The sequence below is a fragment of the Calliopsis andreniformis genome, chromosome 3, assembly GCF_051401765.1.
Source record: "Calliopsis andreniformis isolate RMS-2024a chromosome 3, iyCalAndr_principal, whole genome shotgun sequence".
NCBI classification, from domain to species: Eukaryota; Metazoa; Arthropoda; class Insecta; order Hymenoptera; family Andrenidae; genus Calliopsis; species Calliopsis andreniformis.
Genome location: NC_135064.1, coordinates 7893880 through 7919652, shown reverse-complemented (window position 1 = coordinate 7919652; position 25773 = coordinate 7893880). Strand labels below are relative to the sequence as shown.

At 32.6% G+C, this 25773-nt stretch overlaps 3 protein-coding genes across 4 annotated transcripts in view; 2 read left to right on the top strand and 1 right to left on the bottom strand.

The window, feature by feature from the left end:
• Positions 1 to 1018: 1018 nt before the first annotated feature.
• Positions 1019 to 6617, top strand: LOC143189002 (mitochondrial amidoxime-reducing component 1). Of its 2 annotated transcripts, XM_076393589.1 has the most exons (7): positions 1019 to 1129; positions 2379 to 2755; positions 3920 to 4171; positions 4623 to 4746; positions 4813 to 5018; positions 6026 to 6097; positions 6165 to 6616. In XM_076393589.1, exons 1-7 carry the CDS (start codon positions 1115 to 1117, stop codon positions 6334 to 6336), a joined length of 1218 nt encoding a protein of 405 aa, XP_076249704.1. In that variant the 5' UTR covers positions 1019 to 1114; the 3' UTR covers positions 6337 to 6616. The 2 variants fall into 2 exon arrangements, with proteins under 2 accessions (XP_076249704.1, XP_076249705.1); XM_076393590.1 differs by lacking the exon at positions 6026 to 6097 and having other exon boundaries at positions 6165 to 6617.
• A 583-nt stretch (positions 6618 to 7200) lies between these two features.
• On the top strand, positions 7201 to 15359 carry Naglu (N-acetyl-alpha-glucosaminidase). The gene is made up of 14 exons (XM_076375130.1): positions 7201 to 7285; positions 7380 to 7543; positions 9176 to 9354; positions 9422 to 9640; positions 10285 to 10512; positions 11220 to 11283; positions 11357 to 11502; positions 11580 to 11664; positions 12433 to 12582; positions 12673 to 12815; positions 13077 to 13236; positions 14018 to 14208; positions 14292 to 14677; positions 14844 to 15359. Exons 1-14 carry the CDS (start codon positions 7201 to 7203, stop codon positions 14963 to 14965), a joined length of 2322 nt encoding a protein of 773 aa, XP_076231245.1. The 3' UTR covers positions 14966 to 15359.
• A 4444-nt stretch (positions 15360 to 19803) lies between these two features.
• The window catches only part of LOC143177266 (uncharacterized), a 70022-nt gene continuing 64052 nt past the window's right edge, over positions 19804 to 25773 (bottom strand). The window contains exons 7-10 of the mRNA XM_076375129.1: positions 25475 to 25671; positions 21788 to 22177; positions 20960 to 21159; positions 19804 to 20802 (exon numbers count right to left, since the gene is read on the bottom strand). Coding sequence (XP_076231244.1) covers positions 20727 to 20802; positions 20960 to 21159; positions 21788 to 22177; positions 25475 to 25671 — 863 coding nt within the window. The 3' untranslated portion in view covers positions 19804 to 20726. The remainder of the gene's footprint in view (positions 20803 to 20959; positions 21160 to 21787; positions 22178 to 25474; positions 25672 to 25773) is intronic.

Below are 25773 nucleotides of genomic sequence, written 5' to 3'. Positions count from 1 at the left end.
TATACATACCAAAAATGACATTGTAATATAACATGTAGTTCTTCAAATATGGCATTGGAACTGAAAGTTGTAACAAGTAGGTGAAGGCGAAAATATTCAGTTTGCAGTGATACATGGAAATGAGCTTCCACGTTGCATATACTTTATATTTATCAGGAATCAATAGTTAAGTTTTGTACAAACAGTTTATTAGAAACTTGTAGCCTGCTGAATATTCAGATAAAATCTTGTGCACGAAATTTTAAATAATAATCTTTAGAGTAAGACCTACTATCTTCCTGGATGAAGTACATGCAAGATTTAAATAAAAAAAACCGTGCAAGATCAACAAGAAAACTACAAATCCTATTCAAGAGAAAGAAACCTTCATAGCACGTCAAATTTCAATTATCAAAAATAAAACTTGTAGTTTTATATCCACCAATAGTAATGTCTAGTAATGTCTGCCGTACATGTCTGAAAATCGCCACGTTAATATTTCCTCTATAATGTCAATTCCACAAAAAGTAGCTCGTTAAAATATTCTCATAGAAAGCATGTGTCCTTGGCAAGATCGCGATTAAACTAGATAAAAAGCTTATCACACCAGAGACAAAAAACAGAAGGAGGACGATAAGAACGAATATTGATGGTGCTGGTTTTGTTTTTTTCAGGAGGAGGGGGAATGCGCTGAGGCACACCTGGAGGGCTACCAAGACGGTAGCACCACATCAGGGTAGTGTGGGACTCCCCTGGGAACAAGTGCTCGCTTCCGGTTATACTCACTAAAACCCCTCCTCCATGACCACAGTTAACCCCTGGAGCTGGAACTGCGTCAGCATTACTTTGGCTCCAGGGTTGTGCTACTTGCGCTTATGTAGCGCATCGTGGGCCTGAACATCGATGATATTGCTGGCGTTGTTCAATCACTTTCTGGACGCAGACTGCCGCACAGCGCAAAATCGGCGACGATGAAGACCTGCGCCTGATAAGTCCAGCTGTTGGAAAGGAGGGGAGTGACAGGGACTATTGCATAATAGTGTCAGTGACGCTAGGAGTCGGAAATGAGCGAGAAACGTTGGTGAACCTGCCAGACTTGGAAAGAAACGTGTCTGGTGAGGATCTGGTGCCAATCATGCAAGGACATCCGGTAAGTTTCTGACTTGTTTCATAAGGTAATTCTTAGAGTGTTTAATACCTTGAATTTCTTTTTATATGGTGGACTTGTATTGTCCAAAAAAATTGTGTGAAAACTGATTTGCAGAAAAGTGCAAAACTTGCGTTGAACTAACTGAAAATATATAAAAAGTAATTTAAAACATAGAAATGCATTCATTAAAAATATTTTCTTCAATAGATATATAAAAGAAAAGTTTAAAAAGTCGATATTTTATTTATTATACAGTACCTACAATAAATTTGTTTTATTATTTACTTCTTGAAATATCTTCTATTTAAATATTTTTTGACAATTCTAACAAGATTTTATTGATTTTTTAAATTAGTTATAGTATGCATGTAAAAGTAATTAATCTGTGTGAGAAAACCGTGCAGAAGTAAGTAAAACGTGTGAAAAAAATCGTGTAAATGTGAATAAAGCTTGTTAAAAGAATCGTGTAATCTTGAAAAAACGTGTTAAAAAACTCTTTAAATGTGAATTGTGTAAAAAGAGATTCAGGTATATCTCAAACTCATTCGCATTTCGGAATTACGATTAAATATTTCGCAAAAATGGTAATATTTTCTTACATATCGAATACTAAATAATCCGGTAATAAATGGAATTAGAAAAATAGAATCTCTTCAAGAGTGGAAATATACGTATTTATTATAAATGCTGATAATTTTGTGCTTGTATCTGAATTAAGAATCGAAGAGAATTGTGAAAGACAAATACGCGTGTATACCTAGCCCACACTGATAACGAAACTCAAAGGGTTAATAGTACTTTAGTAATTGATAGAAACTCAGCTGATAGAAAGGTGACTTCTAATTTAATGAAGCGTTAAATATGAATTAAATTGTTCAAGAAAATTTGTTGCAAAAAATTTCATTCATAATTTCCTACTTAATGTAGAAACTTACATCACTGAGTACTAGTCTCATTATGCGCTGTTTGAAGAAAAGTTTCTCACAAATTTTAGGATTTGTATCAACTAAGAGAAGTACTTTTCTGTTGCATAAAATCGAGTTCCAACTCGTTGTCAAATCAGAATAGTACGTACGAGAGAGTAATCCAGCTTAAGCTGCTTTACCTAGAGAATTCAATTACGAAGCAACAATAGTCCATTGCAACGTCACAGGACGTTTGAAAACAGACACGCGAATGAATGTTCATTGTTTTCAAAGAACTGTCGCTTGAAATAGACTTCTAAAGGAACTGCACTCCATATTTTCAGGACTGGAAATCTACTGCAGCGATAACGTGCAGTTTTGCTGTAATCTTTGTGGTAGTCGTCTGGACTATGCGAAAGAATTCATCGGAAAAAAGAAAACAGAGTAAAACAGATACAAAGGAAGACAAGAAGAGTGACGAAACTGTCATCAGCGAAGAGAATATCGAAAACAACATAAATCACAAAGTTAATGAGGTAGGATGCTCTAACAAGTGCAACATCCCCGAATTATCTGAACCAAAATGGCGAAAAGTAGGCCAAATTCAGGAGCTATATGTGTACCCTTTAAAATCTGGACGTGGAAAAGGCATTAGAGAGGGCGATTTTACTGAATATGGCATAAGCATTGAGAATAAAGGACATTTCACTCTTCGAGACAGGTAATACTCTTTTTATTTACACACGTCTTTCCTTGTACATATATATAATAAATATATAGAAAGCTCATTTGATTTTCTTTAGTACAGATGACTATACAATATGTAGTAGAAAATATGGGACGTTTTTGGTAGCAAAAATTAGGGCAAAAAGATGTTGAATAAGATTATACATATAACATAGTAGGATCTCGATTAATTAGCTTAACACGAATGTCAAAATCGAAGTATCTCATAGATAACTATTTTTAATATTTTCAGTAAACTACTATTAAATTATAGCTCAAGTCTGAATTAAAATTTTACTATACTCTTATTATCATTACATCGAATAGACGTAACTCTGAATAAAGAGGACAAGGAATAATTGAGACCCGACTAATCGAGGTCTCACTGTATTAAGAGATGTTGAGAAGACATGTGAAAAAAAAATGTTCTAGTCATAAAACCGTATCGTAAAAGTTCACATGTGCCTTAGTTTTATAGAATAATATAAATAGTATTTTGCAATTTGTAAACTACTTGTTTGCGTCCTTCGCAGTTGTTTTTAAATTATTTTAAACTCATTCATGGTCTATATCTTAAAGAAGGTATTTCTATACAAAGTGATGTATAACTAGGAAATTATACATGTACAAAAATGGTTGTTTTCTTAGTTACTTTTCTGCTTAGGAACTACTTCTAAAACATGGTCTATATATTCTATAACACGTATAGGTTCGACAATGGGATAAACATTTTCAAAATAATATAAGAACAAATAGTGTATGTACTTCCAGTCTGTTTCATCAATTCGAGAAACGATAGTATTGAAAAAGCGAAAAACGATTTCGTAAAACCTGTGTAGATGCCTACAATTATAATATCCATTATGATTAAGATTTAGAGATGTATAGAACTTGGTTGTTATCATCAGAATGCTTGCACGCGTGCACATAATTAACCTTCACTATTACTTAACGTTCATTAGCATTTCATATTATGAAACATACGTCAATTTAAGTCTCTGTATTATTTCGCAATCTTCAATGTTATCCTAAATTAAGATTTTCAAAAAACAAAATGGTTGTTTCAAAATTTGTTTAACAAGATCAATAAAAATTCACAACATGACGCCTTAGAAATCTCTTATGAAGGTACTCATGGTGAACCTTCATTCTTTATTAGAATGTTTTTAGTGTACAACGAGGAGACCGGTCGTTTCCAGACGGGTAGAAAATATCCGACGCTGATCCTAGTGAGTCTGGCCGCAGTGGACGAGACCAGAGTGAAGCTAGAAGCTGTAGGTATGCCTAGTGTGATCTTCAGCGTGCCAAAATCTTCAGAGAAGAGCTCAGAAGCCATTCAATGTACATTGTGGTGGGGAGAGACAGTGAAATGTATCGATTGTGGCCCCGAACCAGCTGAATGGCTATCGAGGTACTTTAAACTACGTACATGTGCAGGAAAGAAGGTAAAAAGGGTTCATAACTTTTATGATAAATAATATCCATCAAAGGGAGCAGAAAAGTTCTAATAAACATGGACTGAAAAATTAATATTTACGAAGTTTTAAACAATTTTCTTTTCTGTTTAAGCAAGTGACTTGTTCGTTTCCAGAGCTATTATAGAAACAATTGATTACTTTATCATTTCTTCTTTTTCTGACTACAAAACATTTTAAATAAAGGTAGCAAGTTAAATGAAAACAAGAAATTGTTTATAACTTTCAAAATATGCATTTTTTACCTATGTTCATTGGGACATTCCTGTCCCATTTGGCAAGTGGTACTTATCCTGAAAGTTATGAACCTGTTTACTTTTCCATCCTGTATACATTATTTTTACTACATATGTACTTCAAATAGTAATCGAACCTTGTTTCTTTAAGATTCTTAACTGGAACAAATTCTGGACTTCGTTTGGGGTGCGCCATGACAGACAGACGAAATGTTTTCAAAAAACCCTGGGATACGTTCACGAAAGTGTATAAGACACTTAGGAACGAGGACACTGTAATGATAAATTATCTTAAGTTTTAATAATTACGGTACGATTCACTAAAAAGAAACTCTTTCTAGGGGTTGTTCAGTGACCTTGCAAGTTATATGCTGATGACTACACAGTCAGTTGAGAAGTTGAACGAGAAACTGGAGAGACCTGTACCTGCATTACAATTCCGTCCGAATATTTTAGTCTCCACGCTGGAACCATTCGAGGAAGACCAGTGGGAGTGGATAAGGATCGGTGAACATGTTGTGATTAGAAACGTCAAACCTTGCACAAGGTATAAGAAAATACTTTTATGCAATACACTAATAGGTATGCCACACAAATTTGGTAGAACAGATTAATCTTACCCTATCAGTGTGAAGCTAGAGACGAATTTGGTATCAATATGTTAGTTATAGGTCTACCCAATTATTTAGGTTGTCACTCACTACTTTTCATAATCCTTCGATGATTAACATTATTCCCTCATTTAATCATAATTTAATCAAAGCATTTAAAAATTGAGTTATTATAGATTAGGCAATCATGATCACGAGAATTCCTCTAAACATAAAAGTGGAAGTGGTCGATGGTTCTTCCATGCACTGAAGTTTCGATTATGGAATTATGACAGGTTTGCCAAATTTGCGTGGTATACGTACCTACAGATCAGACTTGTTCAACTCGTTTTTCTGTGAGCATAGAGCCAATTGAACAGTTACTGTGATGGAGAAACTATTCAGACTTCTGGAAGCCATAATTGTAGTAGCATAATTTATGAATATTAAACATATGTGTTAAACATATAAAGATACTAAACGTACATTATTGTACGCCTTATACGTTTGTAATATGTATAATCTGCTTCAACCTTAATCCTAATAGTCAAGAGAAGTGTTCTAGCTTTCAAACTCATCAGTTGAACAGACCTGATAAATAGAGTATAGACAATACTCATACGTTTACTAACAATAAATTGTGCTATTGTATAGTACACATATACATTAACTGTTGAAGAACAAACGACTGGCAGAGAAAAAGTAACAGGATAAAACGCTCAAAAGATGGTGAAATAGGTCTGATTAACTAAAATTTGTGAATTTCAATATGAATTAGAGAAATATTGTACACGTGGAGATAATTATTTTCTTTGGAGCAAAACTTTGCAACAAAATCTTACAATTCAGAATTCTACGAATATAAACACTTCGAACCTGTTGTCACTATTAGTTACAGTAGGCAAGAGTAAATATTTATTTTATAAAAGATCCTTTTCTCTTTGTATGATTATTATTATTTTAGGTGCAAATTTGTACAAGTAGACCCAGAAACTGGTACTGCGGATAAGGAGGAACCGTTGAAAACTTTAAAAAGGTAGAGAAGTGGACTTATTTTATTAATAAGGAATTAATTTTTTAAAATTTGATTTTCTCTGTTTTAGTTTCCGAGAATTATCGGATCCAGAACTCAGCTCGTTTGAAGGAGACGCGCCAGTTATGGGTATATACTGTGGACTGTATGTTCCTGGAAAAGTGAAAATCGGAGACGAAGTTTTCGTTCATGTGCCTCAAGAATCTTCTGAAGAATCATGTCATCGAGAAAGTGAAAGTTAGAGCCTAATATTTATAAAAAAAATATGCTTGCAATGGCCTTCGCCGTTGAAACTAGATAAAATTAATAATTCGCTATTAACAATTGTTGAAATAGAATTTTCAAAGAAATTGTTGCAAATGTTACCTAAAGAAACTCAGGTATTTAATGACAATACAATGTACAATTTTTAATGAAGTGTTATTGTTAATCAATATATTAAAGACCTGTTATTACAAATGCGTATTATAAATGCTACGAAAGCTTTGAAACAATTTATATGTTATAAAATAAAATATTTTATACAAACTATAGGTGAAGTTATCTTTAACACATTTTTAATTATAGATATGTACCGATAAATTATTATTTTTTTTATAGGCTGAAGGTATCGTGTTTTAATTGTTTTATTAATATAATTATAACACTATAAATATAATTATATCTACCTCAGACCTAACCCAAATGCGATGAGAATCTCGTTATATTTTTCCTGTGATATTTCTGTGCTTCTATTTAGCTCTGAATTAATTAAATATGATTTAAACAATGTTCATTCAGTTATCTTTATCATTGAGTTTCTATTTATAAATATATCTATTTATAGATATAGAAATTCACATTTATAGGAATTTAACCGAATCTTGGTACCTGTACCTGTACTTTACACGTACTGAGTATTACCTACTCAAGCTAATCTGGATAAAAGCTTGTTCTCTTTGAAACGTAACTGCAGTGAAGAAACCATCGACGACTATAGTGGCTAAGGGCCTCATCAGATAAAGAGAAATGGTAGATGAGAGTAGGGATATCATGGTATTCATATTACGCCTCTCTTTCGGTCATTATTCACTCTGAATCAGTCTGTCGTCATACGCTCGCGTGCAATGTCAACGCTGAAGTTATTATTCACATGGAGCATTGCAATATTAGGGATAACCGTGGTATGCGGGCAGCATTCAAAGCAGGATGGTAAGTAAATGTAAATTATGAAACAAAATTTCCACTAAGAACAACGAAGGTATGAAAATGTTCATATTGAGAAGTAAGTATAAAATTGTGATAGCTTTTCAGGAGACTCTGGGCCACATAAGGCCGCAATCTCCTCCGGAAGCACAAGCAAAAGCAGCTAATGGTGTTGCTGAGAGATTGCTTGGTGCAGAGCGAGCCAAACTGTTCACAATGATGGTAGATCCTAATTACGGACCCATAGGAAAAGATACATTTTCGGTAATTTGTATATGTAACTAATATCTTATTCGCAAAAAAAAATACGTGAAAAGAGTTTCTCCTAAGCGTAGTGGATGCGAGGTGAGGTGAATGTACCAATACCCGAACGCTTAATGTGTCAAATATCTCAGTAAGTGAACAATTTAAAAATGTTTGAATTATGATGTCCCTGTAGCTGAGTACAATATTTTGTGATACTATTTTTTGTTTTTAATTACACTAGAATTTAAGCTTAAAATAAAATAAAATAAACGTTAGTATTTGGGAATCTGAATATGGTCGACTACTAGAACACTTATCTTATTATACAAATAGGTAATTGTTGTAGAAAGCTACACTTACTAGTAGTAATGCACTTACAATTTGACCCTAGAAGCTGAACTCTGATTATGTCTATACATTTGATAAGACTGTAAGCCATTTTCCCTTGGTTCTTAACCTTGGACTTCATGAGATAAAAATGTGACAAAGATACTGTTATCATAAATTAGTTCTACATTATTTTGACAAGATCTATAAAATGATCTTGTACTAATATATTTAATGTATTACGATAATATTAGTAAACAATAGTAATTGAACAATAAGAACAGAGTCTTGAATGAAGAAAGTGGACACTAATTTTTATACATAGTTATCATTGCAGCAGTGAGCAGTCCTTTAGATATAGTAGAGTTTCCCATGCCCGACAAAAGTATTCACATAAGGGAATTTTTAAGTCATAGAACAATAGCTTCTCTAATGTTAAATTTCATTTATTCAAACAGAAATGAAAGAAACACAGAACTGTTGTAATATTTTTAACTGTTAAATTATATAGATTGATCAATACACCTATGTAATTCTGTAAAGGTACATTCTATTTGTGCTTTAGAGCATTGAATCCCTTTTTCATATCAATTTCATTTATTATTTTAATTTGTGTAAAATTTATATGTACGATATCTTCGTCGCTACTATCATTTTTAATTTTATATGTATATGTATACCGTATTATATTTGATACTGTGAATGCAGGAAACAGTATGTATACAGGGTGTCTCATTTTAATTTCCTATGGCAAATATCTTAAAAAGTACGAAAGATATGAAAAAATGATTTAGACGAAAGGGAAACCACACAACTTTTGTCTAATAATAAATTATTTTTTCATAACTTTCGTATTTTGGTAGATATTTGACTTGGGAAATTAAAATGGAACACTCTGTATATTATACATTGTATGTGAATCATATGCATTTGTAACGGAAAAGGAGACATTCTATTTGGACACCAGAATGTTCGGATATTAGATTATTATCCAAATACTGGAAAAGTACAGGGTACGAGATATGGGGGACTTTACTGCACTATTATGGGTGGTTTGATTCTACGAGAGTGTTTTCAGTCTCTATAATACTAACACTAAAAGTTTAAAAAGTTTTGGAATCTAATAAATTTAAGATTTCAACTCTTAGACTTCCAAAAGTTTATATCCTTTAGTGCTGCTCATCTGAAGTCTTGTAATTCCCATTCTGAAGTCCTAGAATTTTGTTTGCTAACGTCGATTGTTAATATAAATCATTCACGTTATTATTCTAATCTTTCCATGTGTCACTAAGAAGAAATATCTGTTTCCATTTTTCTTGGTAGATTAGTAAGACTCCCCTTGGAAAAATTGAAATTGTTGGTACCTCTGGTGTAGCAGCTGCATGGGGCCTACACTACTATTTAAAACACTACTGCAACGTTCACATATCGTGGGAGGGTAACCAACTTGAACTTCCAAATACACTGCCAGACGCTTACGTAAATGTTACATCAAATGACAGGTCATTGACTCTTCTAAATCACCGATGTTACTTTCCGATTATACTTATATTTCGAATCCTTAAACAGGTTCAGATACTATCAAAACGTGTGTACCATGGGCTACACATTTGCATGGTGGCAATGGGATGATTGGGAACGGCATATTGACTGGATGGCTCTTAATGGTATCAATTTGGTGCTTGCTATTAATGGCCAAGAAGCTATCTGGAAAAGAGTGTATCTCGAATTGAATTTAACTCGAGATGAAATTAATGAATACTTCGGGGGACCTGCTTTTTTGCCTTGGTATAGTGACTCTTTCTTCTTTTGACGCTTTTAAAATCAAATATTTATCTCGTTGACTTCTCAGAATAATTGGCAATCAACATATTTTTAAAATAGGATTTATGTCTACATACATACACTTAAGCTTTTACGTACTATAGATCTCGGTTAGCTAATCACATTTTTCCCGGGTTGTACTGATATAAAATCTATTCAAATGATCAATTCCTATTTAACTGTGATGTAAGAAACACCTCGAATCGAGCGTTTAAAGGCAATAGGCGCTACAGGAGATAGAAATAACAGATTAAAAAGGAAAATGAATTTTCAAGAAAGTGACAACAACTTGTGTTTTCTGATTAAAATGATATCAAACACTATACAAATCATTTTATTTTTACAAAGTTAGCTTTAAACTCTCTAAATAATTGTTCGTATCATTTTATCGGTTATAATCGAAATTATATCGTATTTGGCATCATTTTCATTGAAAAAACACAAGGAATGATATTGTCTCTCTTCCTCTCTTATAGCGCCTATTAGTCTCAACTGCAAAAAGCAAAAACACGAATCATTATCAACCCCGGTTTGAAAGTTCGAATCAGAAAATTATCAGAGTTTTCAGGGATCACTATATTAGTTAACAATTGTTCATTTTCCTGCAGGGTTAGGATGGGCAATATTCGCGGCTTCGGTGGTCCCTTATCTGATTCATGGCATGAGACATCAGTTCGATTGCAACATCAAATTCTTCAGAGGATGAGGAGTCTTGGAATTATTCCAGTTCTACCAGCATTTGCAGGATTTGTGCCTAATGCCATTGCTAAATATTTTCCACAAACAAACATGACTAAAACTTCCCGTTGGAATTATTTTTCAGACAAATATTGTTGGTGAGCGATCTTATTAATATTAAGATGCGAGAAAGGTATAGACCTTATTTATACATATACACTAGTGTACAAAATTAAGGGTCCACTAAAATTTTGCGAAAAATTTGGTCATTTTCAAGTGGCTGTATCTTCGTGACAAATAAGTATAAAAAATATTGAAAGCAGCCATTTTTTAGCTTGAAGTTTCTAGTTTTTAAATCATGTACCCAGTTAATTTTTGGTGCAGTATAATGCCATTTATGTAGAATAAATAGCTATTTGTGATATATGTATGTATCTACGAGATAATTTAGGAGTGGATTCATTTGTTCCAAAATAGCTTACACATCATCACGCTTTCCATATCAAAATGTAAATTTGTATAGAATCAAAATTATTCATCTAGTAATCTTCGGTCATTCTCTTGATAGCCAAAAGCTAGTCTATTTAAGACCTAATATAACATCTTAAAGACAACATTCATATCTTATTGAATCTATTAGACTAATATTTAATTGTAACCGCTGTTGTTTACAGAAACTATATTCAAGTATATATATTATATTATTATAGTAGAACTCGATTACTCGAGTCTCAATTATTCTTATGAGATTTCTTTAATCAAAATTAAGTCTATTCAGCGTAATAACAATAAGAGTCCCTGCAATAACACAACATTTGTATTCTGATCTAACATTTTGAGTATTTCATACAAAGTGTTATTACAGTCCTTATTTGCTGGAGCCTACAGATCCATTATTCCAGATAATTGGAAAAAAATTTTTGGAAATGGTAAATTAAGTTTTACTAGCTCAAAAAAGATATGTTCATGGTTTCCAACCATACACTTATTTTGAATTTATAGTATATCGAGGAGTTTGGTACTGACCATGTCTACAGTTGCGACACATTCAATGAAAACGAGCCGCAGTCTAGCGAACTTAAGTATCTGAGAAACGTTGGACGTTCCGTGTTTTCAGCCATGAATAATGCTGATACTAAAGCTATATGGTAATGTTGTGTACTAATAGTATCAATATTTAGACGTCCAATTTCTGTATATTAGAGGAATACAATATTTATTCAAGGTTAATGCAAGGCTGGTTATTCGTTCACGAGATCACATTCTGGACTGAGCCTAGAGCGGAAGCTCTATTGATGTCAGTGCCAATCGTAAGTATTTTCAAGAAAGTAGTATGTAAACTTATAACATGCAAGGTGTTTCAGAAATACATGTCTATACTTCAAGAACTGAATTTGCACATTAAAATAAGTAAATAATGTCATATGAATACATGCCTTACTGCTCGAATTATGGATAAGGAAAGAAAATGTTCGAAGTGTCCATCGCGTGTCTTAATACACCCTACTGCACGTTTTAGCATCGAGTTTCACGTCCGAATAATCTTAAACTTATTTTGTATAATATATTGAATAATATTAAACTCATTTGCGTTAAATACGTAATAGATTAGAAATCGCCCGAAAGGTAAAAATCTAATGAGGTGAGGTCAGAAAACCGTGGTAGTCACGCAGAGGATTTGCCGCGCCCTATCCATTTCTTTGTGAAGGTGTCACTTAGGAATGCTGTTGCTCAGGACTGTAAGAAGGAAATGTGGTAGAGAACCATCGTGTGTGACACAAGAGTATAAATAATTTAAATTAAATAAATTAAGTAAAGTCAAGATGTAATAAAGCTTGTAATAGTGTGTGCTGAGGCACGTGGTGGACATTTTCGAACACTTTCTTCAATTATCCATGATTCGAAAAGTAAGGTACCTAGGACACATGCTTATATGACATTTTCCGCTTATTTTAATGTGTAGATTCAGCTCCTGAACTATTGATAAGTATTTCTGAAACACCCTCTATATGTATATATACTACAAAAAAGAAACCATCGCATAAAGATTAACATAAGCAACCATTTTGCGATTTCAGGGTAGAATGATAGTATTAGACTTACAGTCGGAACAATTCCCACAGTATAAGAGACTGAAATCGTATTATGGTCAGCCATTCATATGGTGCATGTTACATAACTTTGGTGGAACACTTGGGATGTATGGTTCCGCACAAATTATTAACCACGTGAGTGTTTTACTTCTAATTGTGTCTTCATTATAACAAAAAATTAAAAATGCAAACAATATATTAATTATCGTCATTGCAATTCTATAGCGAACTTTTGAAGGGAGAAACATGGAGGGAAGTACCATGGTTGGAACGGGTCTAACACCAGAAGGCATCAATCAAAACTACGTTATTTATGAGCTGATGAGCGAAATGGCTTATCGTAAGGAATCTGTCAATTTAGATAATTGGTGAGACTTCAAATTATTTCTAAATTATATTAAAACTACTCTCAAATAGTTGCCATGCAATGGCTTGAATTATAATAAAGATGATTGTATGAGAATTGCAGTATATTATCTTGAAAAATGCCTAACCATATACGGAAAGTTTCGAAACTTTCGATTTGTAATTATGCAATAATTCTTCATTTTAAAAATTGATTAAAATCAATGCTTCCAAGAGAGAATACCCCCTTAAGTAAATCAACACATCCAGCTTTAATTCTTTAGGTTTGAAAACTATGCCAGTCGAAGATATGGCGCGTGGAATGAGTACGCTGTTGCAGCTTGGAAGAATTTGGGGAGAACAGTTTACAACTATGCTGGTGCATTGAAAATTAGAGGACGTTATGTGATTACTCGGCGGCCAAATCTGAATATCATACCATGGGTGAATAGATTTTTCCTTTTCAATTTAAAAGAGAAGGTGTCATGTAACTGATGGTAAAGTTGAAAAGGTGATGATTCTACATTCTATATGAACAACGTAAGTTATAAATATGGAATAAAATTTGATCATCAAGTCTGTTTTCGAGAAAAACGATCTTGGAGTTTCATCAATTACATGTGCTACCTATCAAGTGTGATTCAAGTCTCAAGAGGTTTTTAATGTAGATCAATTCGGAATTACGCTCGTGAACATTCTCTATTTATTTATTTATCAGAAATATTTATCAAAAGTATTTATCAGAAGTATTTCTTAACAGAAACAATCGGGCTGAGTTGAAAGGATGTGAGAGGTGCCAGCCTTAAGCGTGATGTATGTTCCTGCCTGGTCTCGAGCTATGAACATACAGGGTGTTCGATAATAGGTGTTAGAAATTTTCAGTGGTAATTCTACACGTCAAAATACGACAACGATAAAGAATAATGAAATTGCGTTTGAAAGTATTTGAAATTCAAATTAATAAATGTTACCAAACGTCTAAAATTCGCGTGAAATATGTCTAACTTGAGACTTATTCTACTGTAGACGTGCATTAGTCAGGTCAAATGCAGCGAAATCAGTAGAATAAGTCCGTAGTCAAACGTATTTCATGAGCGTTTTAGGCGTTTTCTCAACAACTGATTTTCATATAAAATCACATTTTTCTTGAACCATCAGTTATATGACAACCTACACGTTTCTACTACAATATGAATTAAATATGTGTTTCATTTTTTCTGTACAGACGTGGTATAATCGTAATGCGTTGTACTATACGTGGAGTATATTTATGCAAGCCAGACATGGAAGAAAAAATAGTACTCTTTATCGGCACGATGTAGTTGATCTAACGAGACAAGTACTTCAGTTAAAAGCAGACGAAGTTTACACCGCTGCTGTAGACTCTTTTAATAGAAAAAATATTACTGCATTTAAGTAATTATCCATTAAAATTTAATGACAATAGACTATGATTTTCTATTACCGAACTAAATTATGTTTCATTATAATTTTTTTAGATTATATTCCGATATACTTTTACAAATCTTTGACAATATGGAACTGATATTAGCCTCTGGGAAAGACTTCCTATTGGGCACATGGTTAGAAGATGCTAAGAGTTTAGCCACCAATGACGCGGAAAAACAATTATATGAATATAACGCCAGGAATCAGATTACGTTGTGGGGGCCACGAGGTGAAATTCGAGACTATGGAAATAAACAATGGTCTGGGTTAATTCAGGACTATTACAAAAATCGTTGGATTATTTTTCTTGATGCACTTAATAATTTCTTAACCAAGGGAACGAAATTGAATATGACAGATATTAACGAGAGGATATTCCAAGAAGTTGAGAAGCCTTTTACATTTTCTCAAAAACTTTATCCTACAGAAATAAAAGGTACAAAATTCGTATTATTTATAGCATTAAAATTTGTAGCATTTCTTCTTGCGATCTCAAGATCAAAGCTTTCTGATTTTTTAGTTTAAATATGCATTATTACTTTCTTACACTGATTCCTCTGTTATAGATTACTAATTTTTAAAATACAATACCTTTTTTACAGGTGACTGTATCGATATAGCCACAAAACTTTTATCCAAATGGTATAAATCATCCAAACATGAAAACAAGTCACTTTGGATAACAGAGAATTTAAATAGTAGGAAAGAAAAGAGTAGAAAGTAATTTTGAAAGAATACACGACAAATATTTCACCGCGAATATAAAATAGTTAAATGAGCAAAAAAGTATTAAATATCTTAAATATAATTCAAATGCCAATAAAATTATAAAGATAATTATTATTGGTAAGAGGACATTCTACGAGTATCGAATTACAGAATGAAATAACAATGATAGATTTAAAAGGCTTGAAGACAAGCAAGAGCGCATGTAAAATCGTATTTTTATCTATACAGATTATAAAAAGATATGATGATTAACACGTAGATATACAAGTACCTTGAATCACAATAAATTACTCACATTTTCAGCATCGCTGCCTATGTCTCTGCATTGCTCTGCACTGGTAAAAATTGTGGCAGTAGAGAACCAATAAAATCCTTCATATATGCAATCACTTACGGCTGTCTTCAACTATATTAATCAAAGAAAGAAAATCGTCTGCTAAATTGATTGTCGAGAAGACTGAATGTACAATTTAAAAACTGGTATTAATTATTCATGTAATATAGGTAATTCGAGCAATTAGTCTCCACAATCGCTTTTCGACGATTTTTCTGACTGATACAACATCCGTTTGACAACAGTAAATCCTCAATTGACTATGATATAGAATTATAAAATTTCTCAATAGAAATATTCCAACCAGTGATTGCTCGATCAAATTAAGCGTTTATTTTTCTCTAAGCGGGAGAATATATGCAGAAAAATAAGTTTTAAATAATACTTGCTCTAAACCTAAGTAATCTAATTTCGATCTATATTTTTTGTTCTACCTACAAATTGAATATTCATTATCATTATGAATATGCAATATCATTATGAAGTATTAAAGAAATAAGTCTATTTCAGTTAATCAAATTCATACAGACTTTTTTAAGTTTAGCGAAAATATATGTCGACGTTTCCATAATAACTTATTTTAATAAAATAACACAACATTACTGTATATATTTACATATTTGCATTAAGGAAAGTATAGAAATAAATCAATTTAAATTTAAATTTAACAAAATAATATCTAAATTGCCTAGGTAAAAAAAGATACCATCTATTTGATAAAAAGACTGAGGTAACAAGAAATATTTTAAGGAATTGGAAACTACTTACTTTATATTGTTTCTTATATTGTTGTTTGTAAGGAGCGATGTTTCAAAATGTAACCGTGTAGAGAATATTAAAGAATGAAGTCCCAGCTTGCACTTAACCTGATAAATACGACCCAGAATATTCAACAACCAGGAATGTTATGTTAGCATGACACTTGCTGCCTCGTGACATTACGAAGTAGAGGGAGATCTTTTCGAATGAGGTGGGGATTGCCTCACCAATCAGTGATTGCTTGGAATCCCCACCTCATTCGAAAAGTTCCCTCTCTACCTCATAACGTCACCAAGCCACAGATTTCATATGGATTTAATCATCCTTCTCGATAACATAACCTGTAGTTGCGTGTACCAATGATTGATTACTTTTAATACTTTTCTACTTACATATATGACTAGCGCTGTCAGTCTTATTTCCTGCGCACGCACAAAGGAACAGCCATTGCTAGCCATCGCTGTGTTCAGAAGATTAAAGTGAAAAAACGCGTTTCAACGGTTGCAGGTGTTCAATTTTTAGCTATATTAATGCGAAAAGGTAAGATAAACTTTTCGTACATGCGAGGAGTTTGTTTCATAAAACTACTGTATGTAGCCATAACAGAAACAACGTATTCCTCTAGTACTGTTATCACTTGACATCGCGGTTTCCTTTGAAAATGTTTTATGCACGATTAAACGATAAAACAAGTTACCAATTGGGGGCTAGTTTCACATATTGTAAGATTGTATACATATTGTATGATTATGTTATTGTAATTGATTAAGAAACGGTATGTATCTAATTCAAAGATACAAAATATTTTGTGCATTTCATAAGAATATTTATAACGTGTGTGAGAAACATCTGTAATAATAAATATATTATGTAGTAAGTAATAAGATTGGATTTTACATATTAAGACAAAAGTATTTAAGGATATAGATGTCAATATGAAACACTTTCATTGTTGACTTTACGTATAAGAGATGTCTAGAGATACGTAAAACTTTTAATTCAGACAAGAAAAGAAATTTTTGTTAGTGTACATATTAGATCTTCATTTCTTGAATTATTTTATTGACTTTTATTTTTCTAGCAAAATAAATGAATAAGTTTAATTTTATTATGTGATTTACAGTCAATCATTTAGAGTACTATAAAGTGTAATATTACCTTTTTTTAACAAGTAGAAGAAAAAATAACATGAAAGAAACATGAATATAAAAATTTTACTAATGTTGATTGTAAACGTTATGTTAACTAAAAGTATCACGTATCATCAGAAATTCTTTAAGTACAAGATTTGGGATTGCTCTTTTGTTATTATACACATACCCATAACAGTTTGATTAGGTATAGAGGTATAGAGAATCTACATTTCAGTCCATTGTTTCAAATAATTATTAACAATGAATTTCAAATTCCCAGATATAGTTTGCCTGACGGTACATATTCTCTTTTGATATTAGCTTTTAACAACTGATAGTTAATAATTGAAGTTAACAACTGATACACATAATTTTGTTTTGTAAAGTATAACATTTTTTTATATTTTATAGAATAGCCCCTATTTCATTTCTGTTCTTCGTTTTACATTCTCATTTATCATTTCTCCATGATACTTTAGCAAAGTAATTTCAAAACCATTCATGTCAGTTGTTACAAAGCCATTAGATATTTCCATGTACCATTGCTAAAAATATTCTATTATTGTGAACAGGTTACCAATGTTTATTAAAAGCTTGATTTCTGATCTATATTATATTTGTAAATTGTGCATTTTTTAATGAGAAATTCATGAATCTGGACATGATATGATAGAGGTATCCGGTTAAATTGGAAAGCTATTGATTTAATTTAATACATTCTTTTATGGTCCCCCGGATATCAATAAGGTCCAACGAAATCACAAATTTAATTTTTCGTTCGTTAAGTTGGTCACGTGCTTTGCACTATAATGTAAAACTTAAAATTAACTATTTAAATTCCACGCGAGTATTTTGTCACATGAATCTAATTGAATGTACGTACCAGGCTCTCCTGTGATATAAAATTTCGTTGAACCCTGTACAAAAATTCTAAAAAAGAAACATATACAACAGTAAAGGATTTATATTACTTTGAACTTACATTCAAGTATTAAAAAGGTATATTGGTTTAACCTTTATCGTTGGATTTTAATGAGGAATATTATATTTAATATTACGAAATCCAGGGCCGTGGAGTCGAAAGTCAAAAATCTCAACTCCGATTCCCATTTCGACTTTTCTTCTTCCTTGACCTCCGTCTCCACCGCCCTGATAAAATCTGACTACAAAACCTGTGAAATTAAGAAAAGAATTGTGAATACTATTCCCTTCTCATTGAATAAAATTAAACCATTTACATATATGACTCTTTATAACATTACAGTTAAGACAAAATAAAATTTTACTATTACGTTCCCACGTGAAAGGCTAAAGCCATCATTCAACTTAAATTATTTGAGACTTGAGCGTCTATTACGAACCTTGATATTAGTTGGACATACAAAAGATTTCCATCAAATGTAAAAAATACAGAAAGATGCTTAACTACATCACAGAATAATTAAAATATGTAATATACTTGCTCATGTACTGTGGTAATGCGAACCTATACATATAAAATAACGTCGTTGTTTCACAGGCTGCTTAAGCCTCTTACAAAATACAGCTAGGCGTGCATATAAAATAGATTAATTTTTGTACAACTTGTTGTCGTCGTACCTACTTACAAGTTACACTTTTAAGGTGTCTGGTGTCGATATTTATCACTTCGAAGTTAATAGCGATTTTATTATAACCATTATTGCACTACGAGAATTAAGTGTGATTTTTGCACCGAAAGAAATTTCGATGAATCGTATCGTACAAATTTGATGGGATATCGTTATGCTGGTAGTATCTATATTTTAGATTTAGATAGAGTAATTCACTTGCGAAATTACCATTTTCAATTTGCATGGATTATTTGAATGCATAACGTTGAGATTAGTTTTAGAAGACAATTAAGTATATGTAGTATATATATTAAGTATAACCAGACACCTTGAAACTGTTCCATAATGGGCTATTCCCTAAAATACGTAAGTAGAATGCCACTGCGAAAACGCCATATGGCTTTTAAAGTTTGTATTAATTCTTTTGGCCTTATACATTAAGTTTTATATATATTAACAGAAGCTAAATAATAAAATAAACCACCAGTGGCTAGTAATTATTAAAGTAAAGTATTTGTTGACATAAGACAAATCAAAATGAAACATTGTCCTTCATTTTTGGGACATAGTGACTTTGATTTGATAATTTTTAATTATATTGAAGAACTTGAACGAAAGATAACACCAAGTTACGATGAGGTTTGAAGGACTGGAAAGAAGATTAATAGAAATGGTCAACACTAGTACCAAGAGCGTAATCCAATATTAATTAAGATAAAAAAAGTAATAGAGTAGAACACGACACAGTGGTATAAATATTGCTATTTATAGAAATAGTACGAAAGTAAGAGGAGAATATGTTTCAAATATTGAAAGGAGCATGCTATATTAACTGCAAAGGTCACAGTGAAAAGATAGTTGCACGTGAGAAAATCCTTTGTTAAAGCAAAGAATGAAGGAAGGAAAATATTAAAATTCGTTCATAGAAAAAACTATACGAAAATAAGTCGAAATGACTATTCAGCAATGAGAGAAAATAAAACTTCTTAAAATAAAAATTTGGAAGAAAGGAGCATATAGATTTTCAAATAGTCACTATGCCACGTTTAAGAAGAAAAATGTGCGATAATAATCATAATTTAATGTAAAATCGCTATTATATATCTATACAATATTAACATTTGCGAAATAAAGATTTTGCAAACTGGTTCATTATACTGGTTAATGTACATAAGAGTCAGAAAAGGCTTGAAAAGATTAATTAAGGTCATTTAAAATACCTCTGTTTTGCTTTCATTTAAAACCACAATCTGTGCTAACAGTTTCGTAATATCTACCGTTTACTTATTTACATAGTACAAGAGAAATTTTTGTGTGTCTGGCACCAAGTCTTTTTCTCTTAACAAATATATCTTACAGTATCACATTGATCATTTCGATCTCTCATACTGGTCTCATCACTGTACCTCTAAACCATCTAATTACAATGAAATTTTTAGATTGAGTAACAGATTGCCCCTTAAGTTTTAGTAATCGGTAACATATTTCAAGAAGAAAAATCTCGATATCGAACATTTCGAAAATGTCCCTAGTTGGAAATAAAACATTTAAGTAATCTTTATACGAATATTTACGATTTCATTACTTTCAAATATTAGGAATCGAATAAGTACGTTCTGGAATATTCAAGGCGAATTCACAGTGGACACTGCGTTTGTAGTAATTTAATACATATTCCTAAGAATACCTCATAAATACGTATTATACAATCCAACGGATCCTCAGTACAGGTTTACGAAGAACCAATTTTGTTAGTTCCTTGATTGTGAATTATTCTTAAAGTATATCATGAATGTTTAATAGTCAATAACAATTAAGTATTCAATGACCCACCAATTAATTTCGTTCATTCACTCCACACTGATTCAGCTCATACCGTGTTTGTCGATCAATCGGTTGATCGTTCTTTTGGGTATTGATTCAGAATTGTCTGTAATATCACCGTTTCTCAGTCTCGGTTTCTTGATTGATCACTTCTGTAACTGGGGGTAAAGGATTGTCCACGGACATTTGTCTGAAAATGATACAGAGAAAGGAAATATTAAATTCGTATTACAAATTAACTTAAAATAACAATATTACATCTTAAGTTTCTCCGCTTTTTCACACTTTCATACGAAAAATAATTCGATTATAAAAGATATATATGTATGTACTTTAAACGCCTTTACCTTCCATTCGTTTGCCAGTCATAAGAGTCTGGAGCAGAATTACTCCTTCCTGTTCGTTGAAATCGTTCTGTCTTCATATTTTTGGTCGTTTTTCTGCTCGATAAAATGTCGTCGGCTTCTCTTGTTGGAGATAATTCTATACTGTTAGCCACAGTGTCAGCGCACACCGTTTTACCGCTTTTCTTTGGCAGAAAGGGATTCTGAAATGAAAAACATTTGCGATATTATATGTTAGGTTTTTATATTGCCGTTTAACAATAAGATCTCCTTTATATGAAGATTCCGTGTAGATACTGAATCTACATATATGCAAAGAATAGAAACGTTGCTTCTAATGATTTGCAAGAGTTACGAAAGATTTAAATCCGAAACAGTCGTACAGCAATCTCTTGACTTTAACGAGTAAAGGAAAGCATATGAACTATGAAACATTTTGCGAACTATGTGGAATCTGTATTTTTTTGCATAATGAAGTTTCTCTTAAATGCATAAAAGTTTGCAGTCTACTCATTACAAACTAAGATCTTCATAAAGGTGTTAACGGTTGCCCCAAACATTATACTATGTGTTGTGTTATCTCCCAAGATAAGCAGGTCTCCTGTCTCCAAAGAAGATCATCGTTATAACCTTCTATTTTCGTTAAGAAAAATGAACAATATCGACTCGACACTATCGAACAAATTAGGCTAAATAGACTCCCCATGTTGGAAGAAAATTACAGCGAGTCTCAAGGTGTGATCATTTTCGGCAACAGGTAATCTTCTTCTCGAAATAGAACTGTATCTTTATAAAAAAGGTGGTCTACTTAATATAAAGAAATCGTTTTACCTGAAAACTATGTTGTTTTAACATAGTTTTGATGAGAATCAGGGTATCCAATTTTGGTATCCTCGTGACGACTCTTTCCACTTCCTCATCTGTAACGGTGACCGGAAGCCGACAGTTGTCAGCTTCACTAGGCAGTGGCTCAGTGCCGCAATTAGTTATCCAAGGATGTTCCTTGATCTCTGCCAACCTGATCCTTTCATTTGGATCCTTGATCAACATTCTTGAGATCAAATCACGGAGGTTCTCCGAAAGGATAGGCTTTTCTGGAAATTTCAATGGTTCAGAGCGAACAGCTGCTTGGACACCGATTATACTTCCGGCACCATCCCATGGAAGCCTCCCAGTTGCCAGAGAATAAAGCGTCACCCCCATAGACCATACGTCACATAACTGAAACGTAAAAAGTGAGGGAAGTTGTAATATTATTCGCAGGAAATATTCGTGAAAAATGTTCAACTTATATTTTATGTGTAACAAGAAAATAACACTATTCATGCATCATGACTTTCGATCAGACCATCTTTAGTTACATAGGTACTTGGAAATACTATTCATGTATTTTATATGATATAATGCTAAAACCATTTTTACATTCTTATGTTATTCCAATTTTTACGGTATTTGACTTCAGATCGTCAGTTAATTGTGGGTTCTCGTCTTCCACAGTTTTATTGAGAAACTTCCACTTTCTATTTTCAATACGCATCTTTTGGGCCCACATGTAGTTACTGCTTTCGGAGGGGAGTTCTGCGCTCTTAATTAGAGCTTGTATTCCTTTAGCCATTTTGAACAAACTTCTCGGACCACGTACGTTTTATAGAAAGCTCTTTTTGTGATTTCTGTTCATATTTTTACACAACCACAGTTTCTTATTTTATGATGATCTAATTTGACCGAATAATTACTTAAGAAATATTTACTATTTACGTTGGAATATTCGCGTATATCAAAGCATCGTAATGACAAACATGTGAAGCCTTGGCTAAAACTGAATGAATTGCCTCTCAGTTGGATAGTTACCACCAGAGGGTTGAAATGTACATTTTTATCAATTGTCGATAGTTACCTGATTATTGAGTACAAATAGTACATATTAAAAGAAAAACCAAAATTCAGACGATAAGAAGGAAAAACGATTGTTTGTTTCATTAAGGAATTTCATAACATCTGTAGGAGTCGTGTTTTACTCTAAATGACACCTGTGTGTGGGTTTAAGAAGTTATTGGTGTACTACAAATCTTTTTTTATCGACTGAAAATATAATCTTAGACTCTCATTCCTTGGTATACGTATATGGGTACGAAATATAACTTGCACGTCTAGCTATAATATTTTATACAATTTGTAGTTTACAGTACACTTAAATGCTATCAGAAATTTTAAGTGCTTTGAAAATCCTACTACTAAAGAACTCAAAAGGGTCTTATATACCGTTTCTGATTTTTCAATTGTGGTAATAGCACCAGTAATTGATTATGTGCATAAGTCTGCTAATTAGTTTGCACAATGCTTCTGTTACAAGCACAAGTTTCTTGCCATCAATACGATGGATATATTAAATCGATCACATTGTCGATGAGGTTGCGTGATATGTCTTGACCGTAATTTTCGAAATACATACGAGAGTGAATTACATTGACATAAGCTAAATTATACGCTTCTTGAACTAGCTTTCAAGTAAAGTTATAACAACGCGTTGTCTGTGTTAATTCTGTTATACGTTTAACCAGCAAAGATATGTATCGTTTCCTCGCATTACCATTCGTTAGATATTGTCATCACATTATCTCGCAATAAATCAAAGCACGTTTATTTCGCCGTAAATTAATTTCATTATGAGCTATCAAACTTAACGATTTAAAATCATTTCTGTAGCGACAGTGATTACATATAATGGGTACTGTATTGTGAAGAAATCATAAATGATTCTTTGAGATACAGTAAGTAAACATAAAATTGTTTCTAAGAAGAAATTATAAGACACATACATTGGGAATTATTAAAGAGTGTTTAGAAAAGAAATATTTAGGGAATGAAATAAGGAAAAGAATATTCCTTATGGAAATAAAGTGTTTAATGTTTGTAATTTTGTTGTTTAATAAAAAATGATTTTAATCAATTATACAATGTGTTATTATTCCTATTGCATTCTTTATAGTTGTTTCGTCCCTGAAAATTTACCAGATAGTTGTGTAACTGACGTTGAACGAACTTTTTTCGTGGTTAATACGTTCTAATGAACTGGAATGCTGACCAAGTTTTTAACCTCATTCTTCGAACTTTCCCTACTTCAAGTTCACTTGCATATTTCACGATACCGAGGAGAAATCGATGTCGCGTCGTGAGGTTTGCGATTCGTTTCACAAGTTTTTGCATTGTACCCCTAATACATGCGCGAGGACATTAAGCGTGCCCTCAAACTTTTCAATAGAGGGTCGGTTTGTTCCATCACTTGGCCATAACGTTGGATCGACCGTGAGATTATTGATGGAACGATTGCGAAATTGCAGTTCCTGAAAGCCAATCGAACGCAGAACTTGGGATACCTATTATTTGAAACAGAGCAATATAAGCGCGTAATACTGCGAAAATATGAAAAATTTGTGAAGAATAAGAAAAGAAATAAGACAAAAATTGATTCATTAACAACTGAAGCGTAGATAATTACTTTAGCTGAAGAAAAGTGAATGATTGCTTCAAATTATGCTCTATTAAGATTCGTACCACAAATCATTGGTAAATGAAGTTGAAAACACAAGAACCTGACCTTCAGAGAGATCATTAGACTTTGTTCAATTGAAATAATGAATCATCTTGTTGACATGAACCTTATTGTCCAAGGACAAGGGCGAAAGTGACTATCAATAAGCGTAATTGCCTGATGAGAGAGAAACCACTTGTTCTGAAATTGAAAATCAATAAACAACGCTTACTGTAATTGAAGTTAACTGTGTAACTAATTGAACTGCACTAATTTTAGTGAAAGTTTGAGGTCGTCGTTATTAGCTGTAACCGAAAAATATAGTAAAATATTAAGTTGCTGCGATAATGTTACTGTTTCTAAGAAACTGGTAATATAGAATAGTAATGCCTAAACCTGAAGAAAACTAACATAAGATATTTCCATTAGTTTCGTAGTAATCAGGCACTCAAAAAGGTTACTATAAGTGTTTTAACTTAATCACAATAGTAACACAAAGAAGATATCAACAAAATGGGAACTTATTCCTCAATTACCATATTTTCTAGACCCGTATCAACAGAGTTTTATTTTTTTCAACCGCTCAAACCATTTTAGAGAAAAAATTTCAATACCTCTTGAGCTGAAAAATATACAACTACTTTTAATGAAAAATCTAAAAATAATACAACTTTCACATAAAGGAGAAATTGTTACAAATAATGATGAAGAATAAGTACTTCCAGATAAATATAAGTTGTTTTAAAAAATTGAATTTACATAATATAGACGTATCCCAGCGAACAGAACTTATGTAGCAACTTATTTGAAGGGCACAAATCAAGTTTTAAAGATATGTGAAGCTCTTAAGCCCTATAAGTTCTTTTGTAAACAATATCACCAGTGTCATCAATAAGTTTTTACGCTGCATCGTGACTGTGCTAACTAAACTGGGCCGAAATTGAAAATCGATTAAACGATAGCCTTATACAGCAAGGAGTACTTACAGTTCCGGAATAATGGGCGCCAGGTGTGGTTGTTTCGGGTGCCGCGAAAGCTGGAGCACCGGCTGGTCCGGATAATAATTCTCCAGACGCCCTCAATTCAGCGCTAACCCCCAAATCAGCGATCTTGATACGTCCGTCGCTATCCACTAGTAGATTGCTGGGTTTTATGTCTCGGTGCACTATCCTTTGGTAGTGTACTGGAAGAAAAATATAAGATGTGAAAAGTTAGTAAGTTATGTCGTAAAGAGAAGGATTTCATGAGATCAGCGGAGCAGATGATGTAAATGGGATGAAGGAGA

Excerpts from the sequence above, each read along its gene's own strand:
- LOC143189002 (XM_076393589.1), top strand. Across the intron at positions 4,747-4,812 it reads CACTTAGGAACGAGGACACT|GGGTTGTTCAGTGACCTTGC; the intron begins GTAATGATAAAT and ends AACTCTTTCTAG. Across the intron at positions 5,019-6,025 it reads AACGTCAAACCTTGCACAAG|GTGCAAATTTGTACAAGTAG; the intron begins GTATAAGAAAAT and ends TTATTATTTTAG.
- Naglu (XM_076375130.1), top strand. The coding sequence starts at position 7,201 with ATGTCAACGCTGAAGTTATTATTCACATGGAGCATTGCAATATTAGGG. Across the intron at positions 12,583-12,672 it reads CCGCACAAATTATTAACCAC|CGAACTTTTGAAGGGAGAAA; the intron begins GTGAGTGTTTTA and ends GCAATTCTATAG. Across the intron at positions 14,209-14,291 it reads AAAAATATTACTGCATTTAA|ATTATATTCCGATATACTTT; the intron begins GTAATTATCCAT and ends TAATTTTTTTAG.